The 25,076-nt window shown below is 35.7% G+C and overlaps 1 protein-coding gene across 1 annotated transcript in view; it reads right to left on the bottom strand.

The window, feature by feature from the left end:
• LOC132121152 (ATP-binding cassette sub-family C member 3-like) overlaps positions 1 to 24,727 on the bottom strand; it is a 57,638-nt gene extending 32,911 nt beyond the window's left edge. The window contains exons 1-10 of the mRNA XM_059530332.1: positions 24,515 to 24,727; positions 12,206 to 12,382; positions 12,002 to 12,127; positions 10,954 to 11,094; positions 9,660 to 9,776; positions 9,342 to 9,403; positions 8,599 to 8,730; positions 4,940 to 5,170; positions 3,769 to 3,946; positions 775 to 936 (exon numbers count right to left, since the gene is read on the bottom strand). Coding sequence (XP_059386315.1) covers positions 775 to 936; positions 3,769 to 3,946; positions 4,940 to 5,170; positions 8,599 to 8,730; positions 9,342 to 9,403; positions 9,660 to 9,776; positions 10,954 to 11,094; positions 12,002 to 12,127; positions 12,206 to 12,382; positions 24,515 to 24,547 — 1,359 coding nt within the window. The 5' untranslated portion in view covers positions 24,548 to 24,727. The remainder of the gene's footprint in view (positions 1 to 774; positions 937 to 3,768; positions 3,947 to 4,939; positions 5,171 to 8,598; positions 8,731 to 9,341; positions 9,404 to 9,659; positions 9,777 to 10,953; positions 11,095 to 12,001; positions 12,128 to 12,205; positions 12,383 to 24,514) is intronic.
• Between the last annotated feature and the right edge of the window lie 349 nt (positions 24,728 to 25,076).

Genomic DNA, 25,076 nt, shown 5'->3' with positions numbered 1-25,076 from the left:
TTTATAAATACATTAAATTGTATTATGAATTATTTTTTGTTTTTAAGATTAGGCTTAGTTAATGATAATTTTATTATTATTATTATTATTTTATTTTCACCTTAATTTTAGCTAAAGTTTTTGTAATTCTGTGTTTGTGTCAATTTATTCGCTTTTTTATGTCTCTATATTTTTTTTTAATTGTATTTATTAATTTATGAAAACATTAAATTATATTATGAATTATTAATTTATTAATAATTATTTATAGTAGCAATTCATTTAATTAAGTATTTGGTTTGCATTAAATAATAATTTTGCCATTTCAGTAATTTATTTTAACCTTTAAAATTAACCTTTATTATATTTCAAGTTTTTTTATAATTATTTTTTTTTTTAGATTATGTTTAGTTAATATTTTTAACATGACATTTGCAGAACGATAAAATTGTCCATTTTAAACTCAATGTGTTGATTTCAATAGTTTCATGCTCTTGGCAATCAATAATTCACCTCAAAACACGAGCTGATCGATCGGCACACACCGACCTCTAGCGTGTACCAAATGAACCCGTATTACCTTTAATGTTAAAACATTCTGCCTTTTAAAGGAAGTTGCTTTTTATTTCTCCCTTAACTCTGCATGATCATATAGCCAGAAGCATGAAGATTTGCATTCCGTATCTCTTTCAGAGCACATTTTCTAAGAGAAGTGTTATGTGTGAATATGATTATCCTCTGAACAATAGAAGCCAGAGGAAGCATGTAAATGTATTGAAATGAGCATCAGCGCACCTGCCAGAGGAAGAAGAGCGCCAGCATGATCTGCAGCGGCGCTGACCACAGCATGTTCAGGAAGGTGGTGAGATCCATGAAGCGCTGAGCGTCCACAGACATCAGGTTCACCACCTCGCCCACCGTCGACGAGCGCTTGGCCTCGTTCGTGATCACCAGAGACTGCAGAGAGCCACGGGAGACTGTCAGAGACTCCAGTGCATCACTTATTCAATTTAAACTGCTTGAGAAAATAATAACCAACAAATCTGTAGTAAGCAAACATGCTCCCACAAAATCTCTTTTCCCAGTCACAATAAATTCATTTCTACTGTCATTTCAACTCGATTTTATGCATCGGTAATTCAGAGGGGCTGAAAAAGTATTAAATGATAATAATGATCTCTGCTGTTGTCAAACATGTATCAATAAACATACTGTATGTACTGTAAAACCCATTTCTATTTTAATTTGATTTTATGCATCGGAAATTCAATTCAAAGTGGATAAAAAGGAATAAATAGCATTGTTGACAAACATGTGTCCACAAACTAGCATACACTGTAAAAGACTTTGTTTTTATTATCATAATACAAAAACAAAAGCAGCAGTAATTCAATTGAAAAGGGTTGCAAATTTGTCAATAAATAATAATGAATAATATCTTTGTAAGTTGTAACTTTGGCACCAATTTTAAAGATTTTAATAATGAAAAAAAGCTAATAATCTGAAGTTTTACATTTCTGTTGGCTATGTTTTTTTTGTTTTTTTTTTTACAGTGTATCTATATGCATATGATTCAGCACATTATATGCCAATACCAGCGTAATAAAACTAAACCGAAATTGGACGAAAAGCCTCTTCTTTGAAGTTTCTCATTGTGCAAGTGTATAAATGTTAATATTAGTGTGTGTACATGCGTGTGTGTGTGTGTGTGTGTGTGTCTGTGAGTGTGTGTGTGTATGCGCATGTGTGTGTGTGTGTGTTTCTGACTTCCTCTTTCAGCTTCAGCTTCCCCAGAAGGTCTAAAATAATGGGGCAATAAAAGTGTATACAAAAAAAAGTCCAGTCAAATGTTACAACTTGTTTTTTTGTAACACACTAGTCCTTCAGTACCATAGTATATATCAGAGTAGTTGATGCATTGAACTGTTCATGCATTTTTCTAATGCAGTATCCTGTGATGAAGCAGATTAATGGTTGTTTCAGGAATATCGACGGCTACAGATAGACACACCTGTGAACACTGAGGTATTACTCTGATCTGGGTAAAAGTGCACAAATGTGTGTGAACGCCCTTCACACCTCACCACACCTTACACAACTCCAATCCCTACTCTACTGTCTTCTATGACTCATGTAGAGCAGAGGCAGAATCACTCAGAAGCTGGACTTCACTTAAACCCCTGTCTGCCCGTCACACCACTGTGGTCATGCTTGATCTAACATAACATTAAAACACAAGTTCATTTATTATGCATGTTTTAATTTTTATTGCATTTTTAAATACTTGTTAAGATGAGAGTGCAAATAAATATAAAAATGATGCTTTCTAACTGTATTGTCACACAGAATAAGCAGTTTTTCAGCATGTGTATGAGAGTAGGGGTAGACCAATATGTGTTTTTCAGGGACGATTCTGATACAGTTATCACAGATCAAGCAGACCGATAACCAATATTTTAAACGGATATATATGTGTTTTATTACTGGTGTAAAAATTTAAATTAATGTCAAAATTAAGAAAAACAAAGGCTCTGAAAAAACTTTATTTTAAATGCTGTTAAATTATATCAGCAAATCGGTTTTGAAAATGCCGATAACCATAAAAAAAAAAAAAGTTTAATATCGGTGCCGATAATCGGTCGACCCGTAAAAGAGAGGTCTTTCGCAATACTCACAACATCTTTCTCAAAACACGTGTAAGAAGATTTAATGTTTATATTGTAAAAGTACCTGTTGCTTTTGACACTCAGATATATAGTCATAACAGGTATAACATTTTCAAGTGCAAGTATCTGTTGATATAAGATTGAGTATCAGAGTTTAGAGTTTTCCTTGAGGCTGAATGCAGTTTCTCTGACATCTAACATATGAACTAAAATACATTTATAATAATAATAAACAGTCAAACCTGTAATACTAGAGCATAGTATGTTCTGAGTTTTGAAAGGTACAGTTTCTAGTGCAATGAACTCTCAATGTGATTCCTATGTTTTATTAACCCCTTTACTTGCCTATACGATGGTTCCTATACGATTTGTGCCACAATATAAAAAATAAATGAGGTAAATAAAAAAGTCTGAGATTTAAATGGAAATAAACTCTGAATTATGACTTTCTTTCGTGCAATTCCAAGTTTATATCTGTAAATTGTAAATTGTTTATTTATTAAATTTTTTTATTATTAATTTTTTTCCACCTTTCAATAAAAAATAAATAAACTGGTATTGTTACTTACATCTCACAATTCAGAGTTTTATTCTTACAATTCTGTTTATATACAATATATTTCTGAAACGCAAGGAAAAAAGTGTGAATTGTAAGATAAAAAGACATTAAATAAATTATTTAATTATTTATTTATTTTTATCCTGCGGAGGAAGAAAAGCTTCCATAGGTTACAACCCTGTATGCAATATTTGCATGTACTATGCATTTCTTTCCTCTGCTTAACACAAAAGACATTCTGAAAGAATGATATAGTCGTTCTTAATATTTTGAACTTTCCCTTTAAATATTTCACTATTTTCCCTTGTCATCAAAACCTGTGTGCATTATTTATACGCATTATGCATTTCTTTCTTCTGTGCAACACAAAAGAAGGTAGTTAGAAGAATGAGGAGCCCACTGACTTCCACTGTTGTTAAAAAGATTCAAAATATCTTCCTTTATGGTCCAAAAAAAGAAAAAAAGAAAGGTTTGCAAGTCAATGATGACAGAATGTCCAAGTACTACAAAGATTATTCTGTGAGTGAGTCCTTATGTGCAGAGAGACTGTTGACTAGTGTGTACCTTCCTGTAAATGGCTCCGATGATTCCTGAGCGCAGCCTCATGCCCGTGACAAAGCAGTACTGAAAGTGCTGATGTAAGATGAGGGTCTGTAAGAGGGAAGCTCCGAACATCAGGAAGGCCAGTGAAAAACCCCACCACGACGGGGCCTGAGGCTGCTTGGTGAAGTCAATCAACATCCTGACAACCAAAGCAGAATCACTTTAAAACCACACCTCTGTGCATCCTTGGTTTCATGCAACGTAGTTTCCATTAATCATAAACTGAATACACTACCAGTCAAAAGTTTGGGATGAGTAAGATTTTTTTCTGTTTCTTCTGCTCACCAAGGCTGCATTTCTTTGATCCAAAAAGCAGTAAAAATCTGTTAAACTGTAATTTATATCTGTGATAAATCATCATATTTTCATGATTTCTGAAGATCATGTGACACTGAAGACTGGAGGAATGATGCTGAAAATACAGCTGCACATCACAGAAATACATTACAATTTAACAGAGATTCATACAGGAAACAGCTGTTTTACATTATAATAATATTTCACAATTTGTACTATACTTTCTGAACAGAAGAGACTTCTTTCAAAAACATTAAAACATCTTAATTATTTAAAACTTTTGACTTGTGATTCAAAATGGTAAAAAGGTTTGTAGAGAAGCATATTTGCATGATATTTGTATTCTGAAACATAAGTAAGAGTGTGAAAAGATTACAGCACATCATGCAAATTATTTTGCAGGGTTCTACGCAAAACAGTGCTATAAAAGATCATGTTTACAGCGTTTTCCAGCTAATCAGCGCATTTCATGTTTGCTCTTCCTGTTACAAGCAAACAAAATAAATCCCAGCGGGTAATAAAACCCAGGTCTAGGTAAATGTTAAAGGAACACGGCAGCTATTTGTTATCAAACTGCAAATAATTACAGCTGTTCTTACAGACTGACTAAATCAATCGCTTTAATATTTTAATTATGACATTACTGAAAACAGAAGGTCATCACAGCCCTGTGAACATCTGCTGTAAATAACCAGTACAGAAGAGTGGCTAAACCTCACTTACTGGCAGCTTTATCAAGTCATGTATCCTATCACTACCTTCCCATCATAAAATCATGACTAATTATGACCCTAGTGTTCCACTTTGACTGGGAATGAAGCAGCGGCGACTTCACCTGAGCAACTGAGGGTTCACGAAGGTAATGAGATCCTGTAGTAGTTTGAAAGCCGAGCCGATGAGGAAGTAGGGCCCGAATGCCCTTAGAAGGGCCCTCAGGAACGAGGGCTGCCTCGCCTCATTCTGTTTGGACAGAAGAACCTCCTCCTCAGGACTGACGCTCACGTGGTTGGGTTCAGTGCCTGGGCCTGTCTTCCTGAATGCGGCCTGGTCCTTCACGCTCTGCTCGCTGCACAGAAAAACAAGAGCGGATGATCTTCCGTGGCTAGGATGACTCTTTTAGTAGCAGCAGCAATGTCAAGGTCCATTCCCAGTCAATGCATTTACATTTAGTCATTTATCCAAAGTGGCTTACAAATTAGGACAATGGAAGCAATCAAAATCAACAAAAGAGCAATGATATACGAGTGCTATTACAAGTCTCAGTTAGCTTAACACAGTACACCTAGCAAGGGCTTTTAAGTAATATAAAAAAATAAAAAGAAATCCGATAAAATAGAAAAAGAATAGAGCAGACCAGTGTTCGATGTCTTTTTTGCTTTTGTTAATTGTAAACGTTTAATGTAAGTCCGTAAAAGTGATTTTGTGCCTCTTTAGGGATGGCACAATCAAGTGACGTTTACTTGCAGAACGCACATAAGTCTGAAGTAATAAATTTAGGTAAATGGGTGCAGAGCCAGTGGTGGTTTTGTAGGCAAACATCAATGTCTTGAATTTTATGCAAGCAGCTATTGGTAGCAATTTTGTTTTTGTAATTTTGTACTTGGATTGTAATTTTCATTTTTGTAGTATTATTTCTTTTTGTCTTTATTGTTAAATTTATAGACTGTTGTGTATTATGTGTTGTGTTCTGTTTTTGAAGAATATGTTGTAATAAGGACGCGTAATGAATGAATGACCATTTGAATTTCCCCTTGTGGGACAATAAAGTTTACCTTGACTGGAAGACTGGCTGGAAGACCTGCCAAGAGAGCATTGCAATAGTCCAGCCTGGACAGAACAAGAGCTTGAACAAGGAGTTGTGCAGCATGTTCTGAAAGAAAGGGCCTGATCTTCTTGATGTTGAATAAAGCAAATCTGCAGGATCGGACAGTTTTAACAATGTGGTCTGAGAAAGTCAGCTGATCATCAATCATAACTCCAGGGCTTCTAGCTGTTTTTGAAGGAGTTATGGTTGATGTGCCTAACTTGATGGTGAAATTGTGATGAAATGATGGGTTTGCTGGAATCACAAACAGTTCTGTCTTGGCAAGGTTGAGTTGAAGGTGATGGTCCATCATCCAGCAAGAAATGTCTGTTAGACAAGCTGAGATGCGAATAGCTACCGTCGGATCATCAGGATGAAATGAGAGGTAGAGTTGAGTGTCATCAGCATAGCAGTGGTATGAAAAACCATGTTTCTGAATGACAGAACCTAGTGATGCCATGTAGACAGAGAAGAGAAGTGTTCCAAGAACTGAGCCCTGAGGCACCCCAGTAGTTAGATGTTGTGACTTGGACACCTCACCTCTCCAAGATACTTTGAAGGACCTATATGATAGGTAAGACTCAAACCATTGAAGTGCGGTTCCTGAGATGCCTTTTGCCAGTAGGGTTGATAGGAGGATCTGGTGGTTAACCGTGTCAAAAACTTGGACAGGTCCAGCAGGATAAGTACTGAAGATTTGGATTCTGCTCCTGCCAATCTTAGAGCTTCAACGACTGAGAGCAAGGCCGTCTCAGTTGAATGTCCACTTCTGAAGCCAGATTGGTTGCTGTCAAGGAGGTTGTTGTTTGTGAGAAATGTAGAGACTTGGTTGAACACAGCTCGTTCAAGTGTTTTGCAATGAAAGGAAGAAGGGAAACTGGTCTGTAGTTCTCTAAAAGAGATGGATTGAGGTTGGGTTTTTTAAGTAGTGGAGTTATACGTGCCTGTCTAAATGATGAGGGAAAAACACCAGTGTGGAGGGATGTGTTGATGATGTGAGTGAGTGCAGGTACAACTGCAGGAGAAATGGCTTGAAGGAGATGAGATGGAATAGGATCAAGCGGACAAGTAGTAGGGTGATTAGAAAAGATGAGTTTTGAGACTTCTGCCTCAGAGAGTGAAGAGAAGGATGTGAATGAGTGTAAGTTTGCTGGTGATATGAGCTTGACTGATTGTGGTGTGGAAAATTGAAGATTAGAAAATTGAAGATAGGAGTGACTGATACATATTAAGGTCAGTAGTATTTTTGGATTTGCGCCACACCCTTTCAGCAGCTCTAAGCTTAGAACGGTGTTCACGTAGAACATCAGATAACCAAGGGGCAGAAGGGGTGTTATGGGCTGGCCTGGAAGATAAGGGGCAAACAGTGTCTAAACAAGATGTAAGAGTGGAGCAGAAAGTATCAGTAGCACTGTTAGCATCAAAAGATGCTAACAGTTTAGGGGAAGGAAGTGAAGATGAAACCACATCTGATAGCCGGGAGGGTGAGAGTGAGCGTAGGTTACGTCGAAAGATGACATGTGGAAGTGTTGTGTTGTGTCAGGGACCATGTTGAGGTTAAGAGTGAGGAGGAAGTGATCCGAGGTTTGCAGTGGAGTAACCAGAACATGATCAGTAGAGCAGCAGTGTGTGTAAATAAGGTCCAGTCGGTTGCCTGATTTGTGAGTATCAGTAGCTGACACTCGGTTGAGATCAAAAGAGACAAGCAGAGTGTGGATGCATGAAATGAACATATGTGATGCTGAATGCGATGAAAGTGTCTGTCAAATGCATGAATGTAAAAAAAAAAAAACTTTCTGTACTTGAGAGCAAAGCTGAACCTGAACACACATGTCATTCTGCACCAAAAACAACTGAAAGATAAAAAAATGTTTGCATCTTTTTCGAACGTGGCTTGTACTTACTCATGCAAAATGCCCTAGCAATCACCCATATCACCCTAGCAACTGCTTAGTTGTAACTGCTTAGTAACAATTATACCTTTAGATTATATTAATTATGAATGACTGTATTACAAGCTATCAATAATAAGAACAGAAGCTCATCATAGTCCTGTGAACAATAAAAAAAAACAAAAAAAAAAACTAGACAACGCAAAATTTCACAGAAAAATTTGTATATATCAACACAAGATTTCCTAGGGCCCTATTATGGTAAAAACTGTATTAAATAAAGTAGTTTTTATGAATTAAATTAATTACACACACTATTTGATTAGTAAAATTTAACTTAAACATTCAAATGGAATCCTGAAAAAATGTAAACAGAAAACACAGAATTTGGTAAAAATAAAAGAAAATTTGAGCAAAAATATAAAAAAATGCTTAAAATTGTTTTTTTTTTATAAATAGTCATTTAAATATATAAGTTTCATGATTTTAATTAATTAGACATGCTTTTTGATTATTAAAATGTAAAAAATATTAATAAATTAAAAAAATTATATATATAATGTAAACATTTTAATTTCATTTAACCACAAAAAAAAAATGGATACTGGGAAAAAACTGATTTCATAGGGACATATTCAACTAAATAAATACATAAATAGAAAAAAACTGTAGCACAGTGTTGCTTACATTAATGTAAACAAGAAAAGGCATTCCCAAGCTATTGAATTTACGCAATGTGACCGGGATTGTAAAATCCTTGGACTGAATGATTGAATCATAATCTATTTGAATTCATACCTCTGTGCTTTGGATTTCTCCATCTCCCATTCATTGAGCAGATTGGGGACCACCAGCTCTGAACTGTCGTGCTTGTTCAGTGACCACAGATCTTTATTCTCTAGTGGAGATTTATAGCCTTTGATCGCCATGCTGTAGAACAGGAACAAATATCTGTCTCTTAAACATCTTAAAACAACACTAATGTTGGAACTGTACAGTCATTCTGCTTTTTATTTTAGTAGTTTATGTTGAATTAAAGGGATGGTTCACTCAAAAATGATAATTCAGTTATCATTTACTCATGTTGTTCCAAACATGAATGACTTTCTGTCCTCTACAGAACACAAATAAGCAGATAGTTTGAAGAATTGGTGCCAACACTGAGAAATCACTTAAAATATCTTCTTTTATGTTTCAGAGAAGGAGGAAGGTGATATAGGTTTAGAAAGATAAAAGAGCAAGTCCGTTTTTGGGTCAACTATCCCTTTAAATCAGTCAAGGTAAACCCAGGGAACAAGTTTAGGTTGTAAAAACACTGTGGGAGCATTGGTTTGAATGGTTTCTAAAAAAAAGTATACATTTTCTTAATGTTGTTTAAAGGTTACCAAAACATTTCTTATAACATTTAAGTACAAATAACACCATAAGGACGTTCTGAGAATGTTTTCTTTCAGCGTTATGAGAACATAAATCAAATGGTCAGTGTTCGTTAAGTCGTGAGAATGAGAAACAGCCACACTGTAAATACTTCATTTACTCACCTAGTAAACCACCAAAAGGTCATTTTGGAGATGAATCCAGCAGTCGTTTCTGGACATACATTCTGAAAATCAGATGAAAACACCACAGGCACTTTAGTTTGCTGCTCTGACCTTTCCATGACCTTTCTAATGTTCAAAGGATTCAATCGTCCACAGTTTGTGGCACTAAATTATTTTTTTATTCAATCTTGTGTTATGAAAGCATGATGGTTACTGTTGGCCCTTGTATTGCATTTTGTCATTTTCCTGGCCTTTGAGTAGATAAAACACACACACACTCTCTCTCACACACACACACACACACACACACAGACTTACAGGATCTGTGACCACGGTGGAGAAGTGAGGAGGCTTTTCATTGAAGCAGGACAGGATGAGTTGAAGCAGGGTGAGGCTGAAGTAAATGTAGAACGTCGTGAACCTCAGCTTGTCATTCTGAAAACAGAGAAAGATGCTTATAGAGTAAAAAAATAAAAAATCTCTGCATGCCACATCACAAATGCCCCCAGCCCAGCTCTTTATGAGCTCACAGATCTGAGATATCTAGTTCTTATTTCATTTCACTGTCAGACTAAGCTTGTTCACGTTTGTTCACATTCACCCCAAAGCCACGGCATCAGTCCCAGTGTTTGTCAGGACGGAATAGGACCAGGAAGTTTACATGTTTGAGGAAATCAACCGATAAAGAGCTCACTTTTAGTTGTGCATCCTCATTAAGCATACAGCTTAACATAAAAAAAATTAAAAACAATTATAAAGTCTTTATAACCAAAACATCCAACAAATTTGACTTTTTTTATTATCATATCTAGAAAATGTAAATGCACAACACTCACAAACAATACTAGAAGTATTAAAATAATTCTGAAAATATAACATGCAAAACAAGCACAAACAATAAAGAATTTAAATAATATATCTGAAAAATGCATAATGCACAACATGCACAAACAATACTATATACAGTAACAGTAATACATTTATATATCTTTAAAAAGAATCACATGCAAAACATGCACAAACAATGTTATATTTTTGATTAATATATCTGAAAAATGCATAATACGTAACATGCATAAATAATAATATTATCATACATTTTTATGCATAATATTTGAGCGTTCCTGTAGAGAGCATGGCATCTCATGGGTTAATTTTCCAGTAAATGCATGAAGTGAATAAATATAATTAAATGCAATGCAATTCACGTTATAAAAAAAGGATCTGTCAAATGCATAAAACTGATTATTCAAAATTCAAAAACAGATGGCATTTGCCATAACCAGTGGCAAGAATCACTTATTTGAGTTGGAAAAACAGCAGCAGCCTTGGTCTATGTTTGTCTCTCTGTGAGTTAGGTAAGCTGTCTTGAAGCAGCTCTTAGGAACAACAGCGGCACTATTCTCTAACAGTCATGGCCTTAACTGAACTCCTTCAGAGCCAAGAAAACTCTCAACATGTAGGTCAAAAGAAATAAAACAGGAGGAAAAGTGCAGAAGGGGGAGAGAGTCGCACATTACTGAGAGATGACTGTGCTTGCAGAGCATTTATGTGGTTAGACTGAAATGAACTGCTTCAGACTAACACATCTACTTCAAACCCACACACTAACCTCTGCTTGACTGGAATTCATGATTTTGGAGCGGAAAGGCACGATGGCACACAAAACTGAGAGTGTCCAAAATATGAAGAGCACACCGGATGACTGCACTCCTTTCAGCCTCTCGAACTGGATCAGGAACGTGGCTAACAACTAGAAGACAGCAAAGACAGCCAGAGCTCATACACTATATACTATATATATATTTTAATAGGCTATTTAACGGTTGCAAATTACATGACAAAACTATTTAGTTCAATTGCATTACACATTTTAGAAAATATAATCAGACTACTTTTAGATTAGCTCATTTATCGCATTGATTTTTTGGAAGACAAAAGCCTTTCAAAGACAAAGACTTGTCTGAATAATACACACAAAATGCACAAACAATATCAGTATTATTTTATGTTTTCTTTATATTTAATATATAATATTTGACCATTCCTGTAGAGCGTGGAGCTTAAGTCCCAAGTTAATGCATGAAGTGATTAAATGATATATAAATTATAAATAATTTTATTGAAGATTCGAAATCAGGTGGCATTTGTTATAACCGGGAGCAAGAATTGAAAAACAGCATCTAGTGGAGCGACAGTGTGATTTTAGGTGAATTTTATCATAACACAAGACTTAGTCAGGGTCATTATAGTCACTAAAACCATAAAAATATATTTTTGTTACTTGAAATAAAATAAAAATTAACTGAGAGTTTTACTTCAGGTAGTTTCCAAGCAAAAATTTCAACATGTTTTTTTTTTCTCATGACTATTGTCCACAGTAATTAAGCGGCCAGTTTTTTACCACTGTGCTTTTATAGAAGTGAACAATAGTGCCTGAATTGCACAGATTCATAAAACTATTCATGTGCCCCGTGTCCATGCTGCTGATGTGTTGATCTGCTTTTAGACATTCATGCAAAATGATGAGAATGAGTCATTGTTTAATCAAGGCTTTTTCAGACCGGAGAGAAAGTTTTGAGCTCTGAAAGCTCTTTGTACATTGCAAAAGATGTTAAGATCTGACACAACCGACATACTCAGCTGCTTTTCTCACTCACCATCGACATGCCAAGCACTAGAGGAGTAATGAAATATACTGGGGGTTTAAGCTGATTCTGGTTCATCTCATGAAATGTAGAGAACAGGTCTGTCCAGCATACGATCCACAAGATCAAGCCAAGAACCTGCACACACATATATAATGAATCATTACAGCCAGATAAAAGAGAACGAAACATACACAAGTGCTTGACATCTCCCACCGTTTTGATTCTGTTCAGTATAGACATCATGATGTAGCCTCTGTTGCTCATCTTGAGGTAGATGATGTAGAAAGGAGACGTCAGCCAGAGGAAGATGCAGGGAGTCCATGGCAGGACAGACAGCTGAAAGCATGCTGGGAGATCCGGAAGGTTTGTGTGCTTCGTGAAATTAGAGTCCTGAGAAAATAGAAACACTAACATGAACACAAGACTGCACATGTACTGAAGCACAAAGAGCAGCCAGTGGATGCACTGAACGGACTCTTAAGACATGCAGCGAAATACTGAACCTTGATCATGTTACACCAAAGTGCTGTACAATAAAACACAATATATTAAAAGCATAATAGTAAACATGCATTATACATGAAAAAAAAAATATATATATGTATATAAGTGCTCTTTGAGGAGAATAAGGAATCAGAAGGTCGCTGATATATTTTGATGCAAGACCAGATAAAGCCTTGGACACAAAGACTGCTATTTTAAAATCAATTCTAAACTTCACAGGGAGCCTATGTAAAGATGCTAAAATTGGAGTAATGTGATATCTCTTTTTTGTTTCAGTAAGGAGCCTCACTGCAGCATTTTGGACAATATGCAGATGAGAAATCTCTGTTTGAGGCAGGCCACAGTAAAGTGAATTACAGTAATAGAGGCGTGATGTTAAAAGCATGGATTACAGTCTCCAGGTCTTTGTGAGGCAAAAACTGTTTCAGTTTAGCAATTGATCTCAGATCACGAAGAAGCTGCCCCTTACTACTGTGCTAATTTGTTTCTCAAAGTTGAGTAACGAATCTAATGTAACCCCAAGATTTCTTACATGCGTTAGAACACTGGCAGAGAAAGACCCTAACTTAAAAACAGATGAAGTCCTAGAGTGGCCTAAAATCTGAATTTCGCTTTTGCTTTCATTTAATTGCAAAATATTATTAGCTATCCAACCTTTTATAGAACTGTGTATCATCAGCATAGCAGTGGTATGAAATCTTATATTTCTTAAAAATGGCACCCAAGGGAAGCATGTTAAGTGAAAAAAGAAGAGGGCCTAAAATAGATCCTTGGGGCACACCGCATGACAAAGGAGCTGACGAAGAAGAAAACTTCCCAATGCTCACTGAGAAGCTTCTGTCTTTAAGATAAGAGGTCAGCCACTGCAGAGCGACCCTGTGAATACCCACCAACTTTTCCAACCGATGTAACAGAATACTATGATCAATTGTATCGAAGGCCGAACTTAAATCCAACAAAATAAGAACCGCATGTGAACCAGTATCAAGCACTTGCAAAAGGTCATTGCTTACTTTCAACAATGCAGTTTCTGTGCTGTGCAGGGATCTAAAACCCGACTGAAAAGTATCTTAAACATTGGACATACTGATATAGGAATTCAACTATCGATAAACAACTCTCTTTAATAGCTTTTAGATAAAAGGCAACTATATATAGGTCTGAAGTTACTGAGGATAGATGATAAATTAATTAATCATAGAAGATCAATGTTTAAATTTTTATTAAATTTTTTCAAAATGATTACATTAGAACTCACACTTATTCAGAAATATGTATATGTAGGAATATTTTTCAAAATTATGATAAAAATGGATATTGCATTAAAAATTATATTCATATAAATTGAAATATGAATATGTACGCATTTTTTCCTAAATTAAGCTATAAGTTCTAAATTACATTAGAATTAAAAATATAAACAGAACTATCTATGAATATTTTTTCTAAATTATGACAAAAAAATCTAAACTACATTAGAACTCACCATATATTATGAAATATCAAAGTCTAAATAACAGAGAATTGTTTACCCCAAAACACCTTGCATACGACTTTGACAACCACCAGTTGCACAATATTCTAATATTGCCCAATGTCACCACAGAGACCCCAATGTGGTAGTCATCACTATAAAAGAGCAGCAGACAACATCTCCAGAGAGCTGTATTCTCTTATCGAAGATGCATGTTTGTGTTCCCTTCTCTCGTTTCGAATTGCAGTGATGCTTTTGAGTCTCAGAGTCTCTCCTTTGGCAAGATCACTTAAACAACCCAACCTGATTAAGCTCAAGGAAGTCTAAACGGCAGATGCACAGCGCTCAAGAGTCAAGACAGAGAAAACAAATCAGGGCTCAATAATGCAGACAAGGCTGCGCAGCGTCACTTCCATCTCCTGTAATGTTCAGGGGTTTTTTCTGACCCGAGAGATGCCAGCCGTTGCTCTCACAGGATGCAGTCTGCGGTCTGAAGGGAAGATACCTCTCGGTTATGAGGTCAAATGCACAAATCTGTTCAACAGTAGATCATTTCTGCGCAACCTCAGTCAGAAATAAGTCTTTAAACACAAGGTGAGGACCAGAATCAGAAAAGCAGCTCCCTGCTCTTTCCGCCGCTGAATAACAAAAAAACTTCTCTTTTTTTTTTACTTTTTATCTCAGAATTGTGAGATATAAACTTGCAGTTGAGTTATAAAGTACAATCCTGAGAAAGAAACTTGACTTTTTGAGTTTATATCTCAGAATAAAGCAATAACCCAGTGAAGCCATGGTTTACAGTGAATTTATAACAGCTGAGGGGAGTTGTTACGAGGTGAAGCAGAGTGACTAAAACCTCCTTATCTGTTCTAAATTCAGTGTAAACCATGGCTTCGCTGGGTTATTGCTTTATAAAACGTTATTTCATATACATTGTAATGTTTCACAAAATAAAACAAAGCAAATAATGTGTAATGATATTAATAAAAACAGTATTTTTTCATCAAACAATGTAGCTCCTCAGAATCAGTTGTGATTGTAACAAAGTGGTTACCTAGCAACACACAGAAGTAAACAAAGGTGTTTGTTACTTTGTAGATTTATTTAAGGCAGCATCAAACGCCGCTCGACCAATCAGAATCAAGGAGCGGAACTCTCGGTTTTTTAATTCGGACTTTATGATTTTATAAGATATAAAGCCTTGATTACAAGAAGAAGAAAAATCAGGATTGTGAGATAAAAAGTTGCAATTAACTTTTTTTCTTTTTTTATTCAGTGGCTTCCATAAAACTGTTCTCATTATGTTATTTTATTACCATTCAGTCTTTTCGTCAGCTTGTGTTCTTTCAGTCAGCACAGGTTTTGTCTTTCGTTTTGGAGCTGATGGATCATAGGACTCTGATCTGAGCAGTTTTTGACTGAAAAGGCATTTATTGTGGATAATGTTGTCAATGTTCTCACATAAACTGAGGCGCATGAGCTCAGATCATTCCAGCTCCTAAAATATAACACAAACCCTAAGTTAACTGAAAGAAAATAGTTGACAGAGATTGAACACAAGTTTTGGTCATAATGTAGCACAATAAGAAATGTACAAGCAATATAAGCAGGACATTTTTTATTTTGAACACCACAACAGTAACAATCCCAAAAATAACAAAAATGGTTGGGAAAGTTATTCTACCCTGTGTGAGCAAAGTCAGTAATTTTTAGTCCAATGTGATAACATTAACTAGCATTTTCAGGAAATAGAAACTCCTCTTTGGGTCAAAATGACCAGAAAATAAGGGTTAAACAGCATTATTTCTCTTCATGCCCTCCCAAACCAAGCTTAAAAAAAGGATGCAAAAACACCGTAAAAAAAAAAAAACATCATAAAATGATGCATAGGCATCGGAGGGAAAAAATGAGGGTGGGTCCTCCTACAGAAAAACAATGTGCCATTCCCTGTATTCCTTGTGGGCTTTAATAGCCTAAAACAATAACCACATTCCTGACAAGGTTTCCCAAAAAGTAACACAGCAACAAAAGCCTAATTAAGCCAAGCAGGTTCTGCAGGTTCTTGACTGGCTCTGGCTGTGTCCTGTCTTCCAATCACATGCATTTCTTACAAATTCACATTGAGTTTCTCTCTCTTTCTCCCTTTAGTCATGTTAATGTACTTCATACACATTGCTCCATGCATATGCGTTTAAAATAGATTCACCTTCCTCTGCTTCTCTTAATGTTGACATCAGACTCACGCTTTCCACAAAATACAGCTCACATCTTTCTCGTGAAGATCAATATTCAATTCCAAAGGAAACCTTTCAAAAAAATGAATTTATCAAGCACTCAGCGAACAGGGATCATTCTTACACTGTTTCTTGAATGTTAAGACATGAAGTAATGTTTATGAAATATTATCATTATTTGAAATACATTCTCATAACATTGAGAGAAAAAATATTCTTAGAACATTTAAAATGAACGTTCAAATAACATTATATTTTGGGCGAAAATAAAGTTAGCAGAATGCTGTAGGAAAGAAGCTAACATCTCGTAATCCTGACTTCTTTCTATGAATTGCACGCTTATTTCTCACAATTTTAAACTCAGACATAAGACATAAACTCATAATTGAGAGAAAGCCTATATACAATTCCAATAAATAAAAATGCAACTCTGAAGGAAGAAGTCAGAATTGAGAGAAATAAAGAAGTTGCAATTGCTTATTTTATTTTTTGTCCAGTGGTGGAAAAAAGCTTTCATTATTTATGAATATGATAATTAAGTAAAATAATATGTAACAGCACAATCGTATTATAACGTTTGGGGTTCATATATAGAATGTAACATAACTGTATATGAACACAGATTTCTATGAAAAGAATGAACGATTTAAAAAAACGACAAAAAGTTGGTATATCAGCAAACTGAGCAGAGATCAGACAGACTTTCCCTGAAGCCTCAGTAAGATCAACACAGCTGCTGTTCTTCTCTGTCTGTCATTTTTATAATGTCATGTCATGGTTATAAACAACACACGATGTGTTCCTGTCTCTCACACAAAACTTGCTGAAGGGAAGAGCAGTGTTTCTCTCAGGATGTGTTAAAGCGTGTCTGTTCTGAATGATCCAGACGGATCGTGCTCACTTCTGCAGGAAGGTCACCTCTGTTCCTCACAATCAGTGAATTCAGCAAACCAGATGAGGAGCTTTTGTTCCACTCTTGATATTACACTGCATGCATTAGGTTCACCATAGAGAAGCAGGACACCACAATCCACAGATGAACACAGATGAGCGTGACAGGAAAGATTGTGCAAGCATCTCTGTGTAACTATGTCTGGCAGCCTGGCCTTATAAAGAGATATACGTTTGTATGATTTAAAGGCTGTGCATATTCTATTTTAAGAAAGCAATATGCAAGATAATAGCTATAATGCATTTAAATATATATATATATAGTGCTTTTTAAGAAAAGAATCCTATTATAATACTTGGGGAGAGAAATGTTTGAAACACTTTATGTAATATACACAGATTGTAAGTTCATTTTAAGACCATGCACTGCAAAAACAACACACACACACACACACACATTTACAACCCGAATTCCGGAAAAGTTGGGACGTTTTTTAAATTTTAATCAAATGAAAACTAAAAGACTTTCAAATCACATGAGCCAATATTTTATTCACAATAGAACATAGATAACATAGCAAATGTTTAAACTGAGAAAGTTTACAATTTTATGCACAAAATGAGCTCATTTCAAATTTGATTTCTGCTACAGGTCTCAAAATAGTTGGGACGGGGCATGTTTACCATGGTGTAGCATCTCCTTTTCTTTTCAAAACAGTTTGAAGACGTCTGGGCATTGAGGCTATGAGTTGCTGGAGTTTTGCTGTTGGAATTTGGTCCCATTCTTGCCTTATATAGATTTCCAGCTGCTGAAGAGTTCGTGGTCGTCTTTGACGTATTTTTCGTTTAATGATGCGCCAAATGTTCTCTATAGGTGAAAGATCTGGACTGCAGGCAGGCCAGGTTAGCACCCGGACTCTTCTACGACGAAGCCATGCTGTTGTTATAGCTGCAGTATGTGGTTTTGCATTGTCCTGCTGAAATAAACAAGGCCTTCCCTGAAATAGACGTTGTTTGGAGGGAAGCATATGTTGCTCTAAAACCTTTATATACCTTTCAGCATTCACAGAGCCTTCCAAAACATGCAAGCTGCCCATACCGTATGCACTTATGCACCCCCATACCATCAGAGATGCTGGCTTTTGAACTGAACGCTGATAACATGCTGGAAGGTCTCCCTCCTCTTTAGCCCGGAGGACACGGCGTCCGTGATTTCCAACAAGAATGTCAAATTTGGACTCGTCTGACCATAAAACACTATTCCACTTTGAAATAGTCCATTTTAAATGAGCCTTGGCCCACAGGACACGACGGCGCTTCTGGACCATGTTCACATATGGCTTCCTTTTTGCATGATAGAGCTTTAGTTGGCATCTGCTGATGGCACGGCGGATTGTGTTTACCGACAGTGGTTTCTGAAAGTATTCCTGGGCCCATTTAGTAATGTCATTGATACAATCATGCCGATGAGTGATGCAGTGTCGTCTGAGAGCCCGAAGACCACGGGCATCCAATAAAGGTCTCCGGCCTTGTCCCTTACGAACAGAGATTTCTCCAGTTTCTCTCAATCTTTTGATGATGTTATGCACTGTAGATGATGAGATTTGCAAAGCCTTTGCAATTTGACGTTGAGGAACATTGTTTTTAAAGTTTTCCACAATTTTTTTACGCAGTCTTTCACAGATTGGAGAGCCTCTGCCCATCTTTACTTCTGAGAGACTCTGATTCTCTAAGACAAAGCTTTTATAGCTAATCATGTTACAGACCTGATATCAATTAACTTAATTAATCACTAGATGTTCTCCCAGCTGAATCTTTTCAAAACTGCTTGCTTTTTTAGCCATTTGTTGCCCCTGTGCCAACTTTTTTGAGACCTGTAGCAGGCATTAAATTTTAAATGAGCTAATTAAGTGGATAAAAGTGTAAAATTTCTCAGTTTAAACATTTGCTATGTTATCTATGTTCTATTGTGAATAAACTATTGGCTCATGTGATTTGAAATTCCTTTAGTTTTCATTTTATTAAAATTTAAAAAACGTCCCAACTTTTCCGGAATTCGGGTTGTATAATAAATATACAAATGTAAAAATAAACCATATTTTTTCTTTATCAAAAGTTTTTTTCTTACAAGTTTCATAAGATTCTTATTAATTAATTTATTCATTCATAAATTAATTTATTTAAATTTTTACCTTTATTTGTATTTTTTTATTACAAATCTAATGTATTATGAGATGCTTAGAGCAAGGGAATAAAACTCTTTGCTAATGTAAGGGAAAAAAAACTTGATTGCATGATTCTCTGAAACTAGTCTTGTCATTCTTAGAAATCAAGAATTCAGAAATCAAGCAAATTTGTTAAACCTACAAACACAGCCTCACCATGGAATCGTTTAAAAATTGGACAGAAAGCCGTGTGTTGACAGGAACAGGAGGGGTGAGATGGGAATGACACGCATTTCTGATAGAAAAGCAGCAAGCGCAGCGCAGAGCTGAGCCCAACATAAAAGATTAAACCTTTTGACTGGTTTATCCTCTAAAGCTGAAATCAGAGCAAACTAGTGCATCACTGATAAACACACAGAGCAACCCAAACCACAGTCCAGCCCTACATTCCTCACGCATGTGGGACAAACAAGAGATATGCTGATGATTGACTTGAAAACAAGAAATGTGAATGCTTTCCATGAACACGTATCTGTGTTTGGATAAACGAAGTGAAGCATGACGAATCCTTGTAAATATTATACAGGAAGACCTTTTCTCAAAATCATTACATTTTAGTCACAAACGTGGAGTTTGTTATTTAAATGTACAAATATTATACATCCTTCTGTTTTAAAGATCTCATAACTTTTGACCGAACAACTTTCTAACTCGGACAAAGTTTGATAAAGACTTGATCTAAAAAACACAACATATACTGACATGAAATTTACACCTGGAGATAAACTAACAAATAATAATCATAAAGGTTTGTTATTTTAAATAAGTGAGAAATGATTTCAGACTTTAAATGAAATTTAGTTTCATTTACAACTTAGAAAAATAATTTTTACAGTGTATTTCTGCCAAAAGCTGATTTGTGACATTATGGTTATTATAGTTAAAACTTAAACTAAAACCAAAAAACTAAAATCATTTTATTAATTGAAATCAATAAGGTTAAATGAAAAAGAAAAAAATAATTATATATATATATATTTAAAACTTGTTTTAATACATCTAGTTGTCAAATAAATGGTTCTCATTATCATTTAGTTTAACTTAAATAAATAACTTTATATACATTATAAATAAATAAATAAATAAAACCAAAATATAAAAAAAACAACTATATAGACATAAATAATACAAATGACAAAATCACAACAAAATTGATAAAACTAACAAAATGAAAATGAAAAACTGTTATAAACATTGAAATTAAATTTTCAGGTCCGCTTTTCTCACACATCGTTATGCTGGTAATTTGTAATAAAAGTGCATGAGATTCGACAGGAATGCATTGGTTCTCAGACGCTGATGGAGAATCATTCTCTGAAAGGTGTCATCATTCTGAGTCAGAACGATGGTTTTATTGAATTGAATGCTATATAACACGGAGTACAGTGTTATAAACGTATATTAATTTATATATTTATAATTATAGAATTATATTTATATATATATATATACTTATATAAAGATGATTGCACAGCTAAGCCACGTCAGAGTGCTTTGACACAAGCAACACTTTTCTTTCACTGTAAAAACACAGTTGCAATCTCACAATGTCATACAGTGTTCTCAAAAAACAGAAAAACACATAAAGAGAAAAAGCACGGTTAATAATGAACTCGAGCGGTTAATGGCTTCACGCTGTCAGCTGCAAACGATCACACACACTGATAATACTGCATATAATAAACCATATACATTGCAAACATCCTATACAATAAGTTGTAAACTGTATTATTAGACATCAAGCTTTTTAGATGTTGGCCATTAAAAACCCGTATCGCTTTAGCTCTAATGCACTCGTAGTGTTTAGTTCATCCACAGTGGTTTATTAAAGCATGCTCAGAAGAAATACTGATGCAGTCGTGGGCTGTATTCATGCACACAATAACTGCACAGATAGTGAGCTGCATACGTATGACTGTTTTTAACAGGCATATAACACATCAATCTAAAAATGCATTCTGACTTCAATTAGAAGTGTGACACGAGAAACAACTTTTGCTTTCCAAACATAGCTTAGAGCACCGTGTTTCCTTCCCGAGTTATCATGAGACACGGGTGATGAGGAAACCTGCACGAGGGGGATTTCACACAGCTTTAATGAAGAAGCGAAACCTAGAAAGATATATTTATAGACACAGGTTCTCCCATTTCCATTGTTAGATGCAGTTATCTGGAAAGATGTGGTCTTGTAATGGCACATATAATAACTGGCACATCAAACACTTTGTTTCTGCTCAGTGCATGAGGAACGGTCTGTTTATAGCTAACACATCGGCCCAAAGCCATTATACGTGTTGCTACACGTCGCATTACTACATCAGGTTTTACTTCGCTAGAAAGTAAACAGGAGTTTGGGTCAGGACACTGTTATGATTCAGAGCTGAATGGACATGTTTCTGTCTTTCTGGAATGTTTTCAACAATATCTGTGCATTAAAACCCTTAAAAAGCTCTTTAACAGGTTTATAAAAGACTTTGTGTTTCCTGAAGAAAATATCAGAGCTCACAAAAGAATGCTGTTAAAGATTTAGATACGCTTAAGTTACATGCTTTAGTAAACCATTCGGTATATTTTCTATATACGTTCAATAATTTTATGCATTGATCATTAATGTCTGAGAAAGTCAAATTTCTTAGCGTAGGGGGTGAATTGTGCACTAAACAATAGGAGATTTCAAGTCGATGTCTTGGAAACATGTTCTGCATTACAACAATTATCTCTGCTATAAAACAGCAGCTTTCATGATAATAGCAGCTTTCTTTAGTGGCTTTGCGGACATCTGATGACACGAGCAGAGTGTGCTACACAGAATGTAGGACAAGCCGGAGAAACAGAGATAAAATAGAGACACAGAGAGTCTGCCGTCACCTTACATGACCCACGGCTTCTGAGCAGAATCAAACGAGCTGAATGCATCCAGACAGCAGTGTCTCAATCTATACAGCTACAGTCAACACCGACTGCCACACAGGATTGATAAACACAGCTGCATGCAAAATAATAATGCTCAAACTGTCTAATATGAAACACATCACAATGACTAATGCACATCTCAGTATGTGATGACCGCATCACATTACCTCTGTAATACACACCTTAGATGAGGATCGTAGCATCAGTGGACTCAGATCGATGGCTTAATAGCAACAATACCGTGATTAAATCTATGATACATATTCTCCTTTATCTCAAAACAGTGGGTTTCAAGAACACTACCATCTAACCTTTAAATATTGTGATTTAAACCTAAGAAATAAAGCCTGGAACTTAAATGTGATTTTACAAGAAAAGGGAAGCTACAGAACTGAGAATATAATAAAAAAAAATATTCTGTTGTGCTGCAGTAAATGCAAAATAATTTCACAACAGCAGCCTCAAGCTTCCTCCGTCTGTCCAGATCAGTTCAGCCACAGGAAACTGATTCTTCAGACGCAATGATGATGATGATGATGATGATAATTCAGTAGATCTTGGATCTTCTTGAAAAAATATTCTATATATTTGTTTTTTTTTTTCTAAATCTGGCATATTAATGATATTGATGATAAGAATATATGGTAACTTTTTGTGTACTGCATTAATGTTTAATTTTATTAATAACTGTAATTAAAATTAAAATGCAATTTACTTTTTGCTAAAATCTTGTTATATTTTTAATTGGTTGTATGTTGTGTTTATATTTTTTTCATACAATGCATTAGGCTGCATATATGACATAATTCATGCATTAAAAATATTGTTTATTGCATTGTATATAAAAGCTGCAAGTATACTTTTTAATGTTATTATAACATTAAAGTTGTTATAAAGGAAGAAAGATATTTTTCATATTGCTCCAGGTCTGTTAAAACTTCTTGCTAGAATATTTGACATGAGTTTTTATCTCATATTAGATTGCAGTAAAGACACACATTTTGTGAGAAGCAAAGGTTGCAGCAGCATGAATGAAAACCTCGATGAATCCAAGAGAAGCCTTGATTTTTGCACTGGTGTATCCTGTTTTGACTCAGGACTCAGTGATCAGTGGCGAATATGTTCAGTTCAGTGAATCACTGAGCTGCTGACTCTATGAACCGATTCAGTTTAGTCATTCGTAAGCAATGTTGAGAACCAATTCATTCAAATGATTCAACTCCGAAAAATGATTCATCATGATGACAACTTGCATGTTTCATCTTGCAACACAGCGAAGCAATGAATCTATGGCATGTGAAAGTTAACCCAAACGTTAGCACTAGGGCTGAAACAATTAGTTGGCATTATCCAAGAGAAGACACAGACTCCTGACTCCTGCAATAGATTGATATAAAACCCGCAGCTTTACAGTATTCTTTACAGTGTCTCCCTCTGGTGTGGTAGTGACGTGACATTCAGCCAAGTATGGTGACCCATACGCAAAATTCATGCTCTGCATTTAACCCATCTGAAGTACACACACACAGAGCAGTGAACACACACACACACACTGTGAGCACACGCCCGGAGCACACACCCCGAACTTTAACCTTACGCTATTTCTTAATGTTTAAAAAAAACTATTTGGGTTTGGTTATGTAAACATTAAGGGAACGTTCCATTTTATAATGTTGCAAACATTAGGAAATGTTTTTTAAAAAGTTAGACTCAATGATAAATCTTTGAATAATGTACTAAGGTTTTGGAGGAGCTAACTTTGAGATAAACTTGCCAGAACGTTAGATTAAGTTCTTAACATGTTTTAATTACAGTAGTTTAGTACTTTTACATGCAAAGTGTTGACCATTTTATAAAATCATCCGGAAGATTAGTTTTCAATTCTATTCACATAACTTTTTATCATTCAACATAACATTCTTTACTATCGTTTTGTTAAATGATTAAAAAAAATACATTTATAAAAAACTGGACGTTCAATGAGAACATTAGAAAACATTCTTAGAACATATTTTTTTTTAGCTGGCAAGATTAGTAACTTTATTTCCACGATTATTACTTCTAATACTTAGTCACGGTAACGTTAGTTAAGGGCAGGTCTGTTATCGTTAGGTTACAGTATTTGTATCTTCGGCGTTACACCGCGTCGCTCCAGCGGCTAAAAACTGTTTCATGAGTTTCAAGGAAACAGAGCTTCACATGCATGCATTCTCTGCTAAACACATCCAAAGCTCGCGGCACGGACGTGTTTTTCAGTATGCGAGAGTTAACGAGAACTTACCCAGAATGTGAGATTGCCACATAAGTGCTTCATCGCTTTTTTAGATGGAGCCCTTCCTTATGCCGAGAGGAGGATGTGGCTGCTTTTGTTCTTGCATGCAACTCAAACACACGCTCATACGCGCACGCATGGACGAAACGCAACAGCGGACAGCGGATAAACTGTTATTATAATAGCGGCGTGCCCGGTTCCTAAGCCTCCTCCCCCGGGGAGCGCGTGTGACGTCCGTTTCGACTGAATCTCTCCCCGCTCGGTACAGTACAGACAGTCAATCAGTCACCCTGAAGCTGAGAGGCCGCCCACTCCCTCTCCGTGCACGGATCTGGCAGGCGCTCGTGACACGGCCGCACAAATGCACGCGTTTTATTCTATCAAAAATAACAATATATAATTTAGCTTTATTGTTGTTTAATGGTAAAAAAAAAAATGCACAAATGCATGATAAACGAGTTACCTTAACGTTTTGGGAGTGCTATCATTATGGCAAAGTTACTTTGAATATTTTCTGAATCATATATATTTACATTTACAGAAAGTTAGACCAACGTCCAACTCAGAAAAG

This window comes from Carassius carassius, chromosome 39, assembly GCF_963082965.1.
Source record: "Carassius carassius chromosome 39, fCarCar2.1, whole genome shotgun sequence".
NCBI classification, from domain to species: domain Eukaryota; kingdom Metazoa; phylum Chordata; class Actinopteri; order Cypriniformes; family Cyprinidae; genus Carassius; species Carassius carassius.
Note: the sequence above shows the minus strand (reverse complement) of the source record. Positions and strands in the feature narration are given on the sequence as shown.